Source organism: Pristis pectinata, chromosome 2 (assembly GCF_009764475.1).
Source record: "Pristis pectinata isolate sPriPec2 chromosome 2, sPriPec2.1.pri, whole genome shotgun sequence".
NCBI classification, from domain to species: domain Eukaryota; kingdom Metazoa; phylum Chordata; class Chondrichthyes; order Rhinopristiformes; family Pristidae; genus Pristis; species Pristis pectinata.
The window spans coordinates 134,847,387-134,857,304 of NC_067406.1; the positions used below are offsets into that span (position 1 = coordinate 134,847,387).

Below are 9,918 nucleotides of genomic sequence, written 5' to 3' on the forward strand. Positions count from 1 at the left end.
ACATAAGGAAGTGTATTGATGAGTACAATCACAAGATCACAAGACAAGGGAGCAGAAGCAGGCCATTCGGCCCATCGAGTCTGCTCCAAGGAAAAGGGAAAAAGAAATGGGGTGGGAAAAAAAGAAGAAAAGAAAAGAAAGAAAAAAAACTATTCTAATCCCATTTTCCAGCCTTATCCCCATATCCCTTGATACCCTGACTATTTAGATATCTATCTCCTCCTTGAATACCCCCACTGATCTGGCCTCCACTGCTGTGCGTGGCAAGGAGTTCCACAATTTCACCACCCTCTGGGTAAAGAAATTTCTCCTCATCTCTGTCTTGAAACTGTACCCTCTAATTCTAAGATTGTGCCCTCTGGTCCTGGACACGCCCACCAAGGGAAACAGCCTAGCCACATCTACTCTATCCTTACCTGTCAACATTTTAAATGTCGCTACGAGGTCCCCTCTCATCCTTCTGTACTCCAGCGAGTACAGTCCAAGAGCCGACAAACGCTCATCATACTTAAGCCCTTTCATTCCTGGAATCATTCTCGTAAATCTCCTCTGAACCCTCTCCAACGTCAGCACATCCTTCCTAAGATGTGGGGCCCAAAACTGCGCACAGTATTCCAAATGAGGCCTCACTAGCGCCCCGTAGAGCCTCATCAACACTTCCTTACTTTTATACACTATACCTCTCGAGATGAATGCCAACATAGCATTCGCTTTCTTAACCACCGATCCAACCTGGTGGTTAACTTTTAAGGTATCTTGTACGAGTACCCCCAAGTCCCTTTGTACTACCGTACTATCAATCTTCTCTCCTTCTAGATAATAATCTACCCGCTTATTTCTGCTTCCAAAGTGTACAACTGCACATTTCTCAACATTGAATCTCATCTGCCATTTCCTTGCCCATTCTCCTAAACTGTCTAGGTCCCTCTGCATTCTTTCTATTTCCTCTATGCTCCCTACTCCTCCACTTATCTTGGTGTCATCCGCAAACTTAGCCACACAACCATTTATTCCATCATCCAAATCATTGATGTACAAGGTAAAAAGGAGCGGCCCCAACACCGACCCCTGCGGCACACCACTAGTAACCGGTAACCAACCAGAACGAGATCCTTTTATTTCCACCCTTTGCTTCCTGCCAACCAGCCACTGCTCCACCCATTTTGCTACCCTGCCCATAATTCCATGACCTCTCATCTTATTAATCAGTCTCTTGTGAGGCACCTTATCGAAGGCCTTTTGAAAGTCTAAATACACAACGTCTACCGCCTCTCCCTTATCCACCCTACCTGTGATTTCTTCAAAAAACTCCAATAGGTTGGTCAGACAGGACCTCCCCTTCACAAAACCATGTTGACTAGGTCCAATCTTGCCTTGCGCCTCTAGGTATTCGGTAACCTCCTCCTTGAGGATAGACTCCAATAATTTTCCCACCACTGACGTCAGACTAATAGGTCTGTAATTGCCTTTGTGCTGCCTCCCACCTTTCTTATACAACGGAACTACATTCGCTACCCTCCAGTCCTCCGGAACCATGCCAGAATCTATCGATTCCTGAAAAATAATCGCCAATGCCTCCGCTATCTCTACAGCCACCTCCTTCAGAACCCGGGGATGCACCTCATCCGGTCCGGGAGACTTATCAGCCTTAAGCCCCTTTAGTTTTCCTAGCACCTTCTCCCTATTAATCTCAACTGAACTCAGCTCCAATTCGTGAGACTCCTGACTAACGGGCACATTGCTTATGTCCTCCACGGTGAAGACCGATGCAAAATATTCATTCAATTCCCTTGCCATCTCACTATCATCCATTATAATACCTCCTGCACCGTTATCAATTGGTCCTATGTCAACCCATGTCTCTCTTTTATTCCTTAATGTATTTAAAAAAACTCTTAGAATCCTTCCGAATGTTGTCCGCCAGCTTCCTTTCGTAACTCATCTTTGCTTTCCTAATGACCTTCTTAGTTTCTCTCTGCAGATTTTTAAAATCGTTCCAATCTTCTGTTTTCCCACTAATTTTTGCTACTTTGTACGCCGCCCCTTTTGCTTTTATTTTATCCTTCACCTCCCTCGTTATCCACATCTGTGCCTTTTTTCCATTCCAAAACAATCTCATTGATCAAGTCCGTATGGACTTTAGTAAGGCTTTTGAGATGGGAGATGATCCAAAGGGTTACAGCCCATAGGATTCAGGGCAAGTTGGCAAATTGGATCCAAAATTGGTAATAGAAGGTAGAGGGTGATGGTGGATGGTTGTTTTTGTGATTGGAAGCCCATGACCTATGGTGCATTATGGGGATCAATGCTCGGACCCATGTATTATGTGAATGTAGGAGGTATCATTAGTAAGTTAGCAGATGATATAAAGATTGGTGGTGTTGATAATGATGAAAGTAGTCTTAGATTTCAGGGTGATTTTGATGGTGAGAACAAAGTCAGATGGAATTTTCTCCATCAAGAGGTGATGCATTTTGGCAGGACTGATAAGGCAAGGGCATGCACATTGAATGGTAGGGACGTAAAGAGACTGAGGAACAGAGAGACCTTGGTGTATAAGCCTAAGGATCCCTGAAGGTGGCTAAGAAAACATAGAGAATACTTGCCTTTTAGCTGGACATAGAATTTAAGAGAAGGGAAGTTATGTACAACAATGTAAGACATCTGTTAAGCCACAGCTGGAATACTGTGTACAGCTCTGGTCACCACACTATAGGAAGGACATGATTGCACTGGAGAGGGTGCAAAGGAGATCCACTAGAAATTTGCCTGTGTCTCAGTTATGACAGGAGGCTACATAGGCTGCATTTGTTTTTCTTGGAGCAGAGGAGGGACCTGATTCAGGTATACAACATGATGAGGGACACTGATAGCAAGAGCGTAGATAGCAAGGAACCTTCCTCCTTGGCCAAGGTGTGTAAAATCAGCGGCCACAAGGCTGAGGTAAGGGATAGGAGGTTTAGAGGGGATCTGAGAAAGTGTTGGAATATGCAGTGCTCTATCTGTGGGGGGGAGGGGGAGCGGGGTGGGGGGTGGTGGTTGAGGTGGAGAGATTTGCAACATTTAAGTATTTACAGGAATACTTGAATTACCACAGCATAGCAGGCTGCAGACCAAGTCGTGGTAAATGGAGGTAGTATGGATGGTTGCTTGATGGTCAGCACAGACACAGTGGGATGAAGAGATGATTTTGGTGCTGTCATCTGGCTCTGCTCTACCATCAAAATCACCCTGAAATCTAGGACCACCTTCCTCACTATCAACACCACCAACTTTCATATCATCTGCAAACTTACTGAAGAAGAATTTTAGTGAACACGGTTAATCTACTGAGAAAATAATTACATAACACCAGAGGAAACCGCCCTTGAGACAGAAGCTATGGCAACTTTTTCTGATACTGAATGGAAGAATCTGTGAAATTTAGCAATGTGGTCACTTGGCTTGATTGACAGAGGAATTATCCAATCATCTCCACTCTTGGGAATAGCATTGTTGCTACATGCAATCTATCAAAAATCTCAAGCCCAGTTTGCACACAGCAAGATCTACAACACATGGTGCACACATTTGATGAAAGGTCATCAACATATGGCACTTTCTAAAGTGTTGAGATTAAGTTGTAGGTGCCTGAGAACTGGAAGGTGAAATCAACCTTTGGCAGTCACTTGAATGAAATGTTAATTGGACATGGACTGTGTAAAATCGGGAGCTGGTTCTCCAATTCTGTTACTAGCAATGACCAATTTCACCATCATGTTTCCTCTCTGTGGGGCGCAAACAGATGACCGTTGAAACTGAAGTTTTTGAGAGGATTCCCTTGGCTTGCACTTTGTAAAACATGTTTGCTTTAGTCTTGGTATCATGGGTTTGTGAGGATCATCACCACTTATGATTCCATTTATAGGTCAAATTTCGAGCTCACCCTTCAATGCGACAAGGCACAGGAAGGATTATGTATCTGATTTCTTTGAGCACTCTCTCTCAAATGGATGTCCAATCTATAATCCAACCCAGCTGCTGTAGCATACTTTGTGATATGTCTTTCTTATCTCCTTTAGGTAAACTTAAACAACCATGATTAATTTGCCATGATGTATAGTCTGCTTGGTGGAAATTGAGATTGTGGAATGGACCTTCTACACAGATTGTGGAATGGACCATCTCAAGCCCAGTTTGCACACAGCAAGATCTACAACACATGGGAAAGTTGCACACTGGAAAAGATTGAAGTTTTAGAACCTGAGCCTTAATTTTGATTAAAATAATGTGAGATACAAGACTGTCTTAGAAACAAAAGGAAAAGGAATAGTTTGCATCATCCAATTCGTGCTTTTTACGTTAATTGTTCCAGGTTCAGTGGCACTGCAGAGCCCGCATGATTGCAGGAGCCAATTTCTACATTGTGGGCCGAGATCCTGCAGGCATGCCTCATCCTGAGACCAAGAAGGACTTGTATGAGCCAACACATGGGGCAAAAGTACTGACCATGGCCCCAGGCCTGTTGTCCCTGGAAATTGTTCCATTCCGTGTGGCTGCATATAACAAGCAGAAGAAACGCATGGACTATTATGACCCTGAACAGTAAGTATTAAGTTACTTGGTTATGTATGTGTAAGCTGTAAATTAACTTTGTAAGCAAGGATGCTGAGCAACTGGAAGTTGCTCTTCCCAAGTTGTCAGTGGTATAGATAATTGATAAAAGAATGACTTTAATAGGGGAAAATGCTCCCTTTTTTTTAAAAGAAAACAAAATCTATTCAACTTCCCTGAACAGCTGAAGGCAACTAACACTAAGTAGAATGGAACTAATATGTTGCATATTTATTTAAGTGGCTTATTATAATGTTACAGAGCAATCTGCAGCCAGAACAGTTTGCAGAATCTCAGTGTCTCAGTTGCTTTCTAATCATTGCAATCTACTCAAAGAGGTGAACTTGATAATGGAATCCTAGAAATCCAGTATAATATTTAGAGCTCCTACGTTATTCCAGAAATTAACGTACACCTTATTTTGTGATACTTATTAACCATTTGCATGCTTGTGCAAGCAAAGATGTGATGATGGAAACATACAGCTAAGCAGATGCAGCTTTCAGAATGAAGGGGGTTAGGTTTTTCTACAAAGGGATATCAAGGTATGTGGATCAAAGGCGGATAAACAGAATTCAGGTGGCGTTTTGTTACAATCTAATTGAATGGCCAGTTGGAGAAACAGTGGGAAAAGTCATAGAAACAATCAGAATGAGCCGTGACTTGGACAAGAGTGGATTGATTAGAGAAAGCCTGCATTTGCTTATGGCAAATTATGTGTAACTTGCTTGATAGAGTTTAATGATGGAGCGTGAGAGGGAGCCAATGAGGCAAATGTAGTTGATATTGTATATAATGACTTCCCAAAAGCAGTTGATAAAGTTCCACATAATAGATGCCATCAAAATTGAAACCCACAACTGAAGGAGTGTAGCAGCATGGATAGAAAATTACTAAGTAACCAGAAAGTGTGCTGAAAGATTATTTTTCAGACTATGGGGAAGTGTACAATGGAGTATCCCAGGAGTCAGCACTGGGCCCTTTCAGAGCAACACGTAAATGCAGGTTTTAGGGGTAGAAAGTCATTCTTGTTTGCATGCAGTAAATGTGCATTATAGTAAAGTGCACATTGTACTCCACTTTGCTCCATTGAAGTCAATATAACCAAAGTTTGGAAGACAAATACTAAACACATTCATTATTACATGGCATGTACTAGCAGACAAATTCGGTGCTCTTGAAAGTACGTGTCCTCTCAAAAGAGCAATCCGTAAGAGGTTAGAATGAATAAACTAGTAATTGCAAAGCACCATTGCACGATGACACACTGTCGAAATACAGGTTCAACTTTCTTGTCCTTATGTCACATTTTAGAGGTGATATATGAAGGCCTGGAACTTCACCATTGGGTCAGAGGCAAGGCAACTCTGGACTGCTGTTTCATGCCTCTTAACAGGCAGTCTTCAGAGTTGTATTGGCAGAGATCTGGAAACAGATCGCCCACCCACTATCTCAGCTGCAAACCAGGGTAGACCACAAGGGGAGAAAGAGGAGAAAAAAATTAGAGGGCAGCAAACCCTCAGAAAAAAAAACCTTTAAAAAGATTTCAAGAGGGAAGTGATCTCACCAAGATGATTTATAAAAGGGCTGCAGTGAATTAGCTTTAAAGACGTTGCTATTTTCACTGCATGCTATGAAGGCTTTACAGTCTCACCCAGCCCATTATATAAATTGTTTACTGATTTTTGGTTTGAAACAAATAAATATGCCAGAAATAAATGTGAAGTATTTTGTGCACAATGCAGTTTTATTCAGAAGGTTATTTTTCTTCTCCCTTTAATCTTTGCATTTTCTGATTTAAAGCCATGAAGATTTTGACTTTATTTCTGGAACACGCATGCGTAAATTAGCACAGGAAGGAGTGAACCCACCAGAAGGCTTCATGGCTTCGAAAGCATGGGCAGTCCTCACTGAATACTACAAGTCCTTGGAAAAGATGTAGATGGGAACAGCAAAAATGTGACACAACAGTTCCTTAATTGATAGCAGGGGACCACACACACAACAAGAGTTCCAGCAATTTTATTGATGTTTGTTAGGAACCAGTGTTCTTCCTTTAAGCTGCATCACTGTCTGCACAAGTCTTATGAGCTTTATGATATGTCAGGACCTATTGAGTTATTATTCCAACTGTTCTCCTTTTCTTTGAGTTGCCATGTTTTCTGTTTCCTTTACCTAGTGGTTAGCATTTCCAGTTCAAACCAGCATTAAAAATTCATCTACGTAAGGGCATTCAATGGGTTGAGCTTTCAACTGGAGCAAATTTAAAGGCGTCGCTGTTTATTCATTAAGATTACTTAGCTTTGGTTTAATAGTTTTTAATTTCCTTGTACATTTGCTGGGTGTATGTTATAGGTAGGTTTGGCTGTCTTTTAACTTCCAACCCCCTCTCCTCCAGATACAGCATATTAATTAAAGGTTTTTTAATCTTTAGTTTTCTTTAACATGATTTTGGTTTGAAAGGGGTAATGAAAGCCAAAAAGGGGCTCTTCGATTGCAAAGCGGCTGATGTGTCGCCACACTACTATTAGGCTCATGCCTCTCATGAGCACTTTGACTTTGGTAGATGCTGCAGAGACTGCAGTAGAGGATGGATTATTGCAATGAGCAGATGATGAACGATTTAAACCTTGGGAGTTTTACAATAATTTGACACTTTACAGGTGGCTTTCACTTTGGACCATCAGTTGGGGACTTCCAGTAAAACTCAATAAATGTCCAAACCCAGTAAATGTCTGATTTATTAGTAGTAGGTGTTGGGTACGTTGGGTGGACAGGGGAAAACCCATGGGACTTCCAAACCTAGCTATAAACCATGGTCAAGTGAGCATGGTAAAATCAAGTGGTATGGTGTTGCATAATTGGTCATGTAATCTGAGAACCTACTGTTCACAGTCATGTATGCAGTTATTGCCATGATGAGGTTTGCTTGATATGTGCCTCTGTAATAAAGATCATCTTTCATTGAATTTGAGTATTGTTGAATTGTTTAGACCTGTCATTGCTCAATTTTGATTTGAAAATTCATCTTCCAATTTTCAAGGTGAAGTATAAAACTGTGTACCTTTTCTTCTGTTACTTCAGATTCAGCCAAGAGTGTGCTGCACTTGGGTTCAGCTTTGCATATGATTTACACTAGCATTTGGTTGTAATGATATTTGTGGTCCTTCAACATCTCGCATGTCGGCCATTGAGACTTCTTTGGTACGTGGGGCGGAGAGGGGAATGGGGTCGTCACAGCCAATCCCATTCTTAAACTCTCCTGCTACAAAAGTATGTGAGGAGTTATCCATACACAGGAATGGCCACAGGTACTGCAGTGTATTCTCACAGTTTTCCATCCATAGAATCTGTGTTCGACTTTCCCCAAGGCTTCAGACATGCTTTGAGCCAAACAGACCAAGAATTATGTACCAGAAAGCAACCAGAACCAGACTTAACTTAAATACAAAATCAAAGACACCATTTAATTAAATTCCACTAGCTGTTTCTAACTGAATGGCATTTAATGTTAAGTGCAACTTATCTAACAGGTGACTTCAAACATCACCATGGGCTTGTGTATTTGCTCAAAGAATCCATGCAGAAATTTCCTACTGAAAATAGTTTTGTCAGTTTTTTCAAGTGTTCCCAAATGGAGTCAAGAAGATAGTCTATTGCTTTCTCCATGACTAACCTTGCACACACCAGCATGTGAATAGTGAAGGTGATGACTATCTGGTAGATTCTAATTAGCTCAACCAACCCTAGCTTTATTATTATCTTCAGTCTTGTTTGAGCTCTTGGTTTTCAGTTGCCTGGACATGACTTTCTCTGTCCAATGCTATGCTACTCGTAAGCTTTCGTGTTTGCAACACTGCATTGAGTTGATAGCCACAGGTTTTCATAGTAGATATATTTGAAATGTTAAACTAATCTGCCTTTGTATCATATTTCAAAAAGGCTCTCAACAATGCTGTCCCCGAAGGTTCAGCTTCCTCTGATCTTTTATGCTTCCCCTCCTCCCCTTTTACATGAATAGTACAATCCATGCTTGGTTTTGTATTAAATAACCTCATCTTGATCTAGGGTCATCTCACCCTTCATCTCCCAGTTAAGGTAGAGAGTTAACAGGGAACGATGCTGTTTTAAAAACTGAACCAAGTATTCATATAGTCCAAATATTTATAGGATTTCATTTAAATGTACCCCACCTTAGGATTAAAATAGACTGCACTGAGTTGTAATAACATACTGCAGCCTTTCCCAGATCACTTTACCATGAATATTACATCATTGCAATGAACATATTGTGATCAGTACAATTAAATACACTCAGCAGTAATACAGCCCTCCAGGATAGGATAAAGACCGTATGCAATGATACTGTAACTGACTCTGAAAGATTTTCCTATGAACTATATTAAAAAGCTATTTCTTCCAGTTTGGGATGTTTTGGTAAAATGTAGATGCATTTTGTTCCCATTAGATCATAGGGTTGGAATTGTCATTTTACTGCTGAGCAGCTGCAGAATTGACCACTGTAAACAGGGCAAGACTCTGACCAGGATTTCGACATAGTTGACAAGAGATGTTTTGCAGATTTGAAATGAAGCCTTTGGTTATCAGACTTCATTAGAGCTACAGCACTAATGTTGGCATCTGTTTCACATTCAGCTGCAAGTGAGCACTTGGTCTCACAGGAAAGATTCTGATCTCTGATACAGATGAATTGGCATCTTTTCTGTTAACTTGTGTAGGAGAAAATGATGTGGCAGTCAGCATAGGTAAGAGCAGAAAGTGTGAGAATTTTAATATGAATCAAATACAATGGTACTTTGTAAAGTAAAATGTAGTGCATTTAAAACTTGTGTATTGAAGCAGCATCTACTATGACAGGGCTCACTAATTCAGTGGAAGCTAGTGTTTAAGGTGGGTAAATCTATGTGAACTTTCTGTCCTGACTTTATTCACACTTAAGACAAACGGAAAAGTAACTGCATAAATAGATTTGCATCATTTGTGGGTCCAACACACAAGTCGGGAATTTTTGCAATCTTGATTTGCGAACTTCTTCCCCATTATGCATTTGGAACTATTACTGATTCCATGCACCACCAAGATGGATGAGTATATGAACAAAATTGCAACAAATCCAGGGTAAAACATCACACCACTCCCCAGCTGACATCTATCACTTTGTCTAGTATAGTGGTTAGCATCCCTGCCTGTCACACAGGAGACTGGGGCTCTGTTTCCAAAGTAACTAGAAATGCAAGAGAAATTTTGTGGGCAGGCAAGGTAGTGTAGTGGTTAGCGTGACACTATTACAGTGCCAGCAATCCA

General features: G+C 41.0%; 1 protein-coding gene across 1 annotated transcript in view; it reads left to right on the top strand.

The window, feature by feature from the left end:
• Positions 1 to 7,562, top strand: part of papss1 (3'-phosphoadenosine 5'-phosphosulfate synthase 1) — a 58,955-nt gene extending 51,393 nt beyond the window's left edge. Inside the window, exons 11-12 of the mRNA XM_052009085.1 lie at positions 4,355 to 4,584; positions 6,397 to 7,562. Coding sequence (XP_051865045.1) covers positions 4,355 to 4,584; positions 6,397 to 6,535 — 369 coding nt within the window. The 3' untranslated portion in view covers positions 6,536 to 7,562. The remainder of the gene's footprint in view (positions 1 to 4,354; positions 4,585 to 6,396) is intronic.
• The last annotated feature ends 2,356 nt before the right edge of the window (positions 7,563 to 9,918 follow it).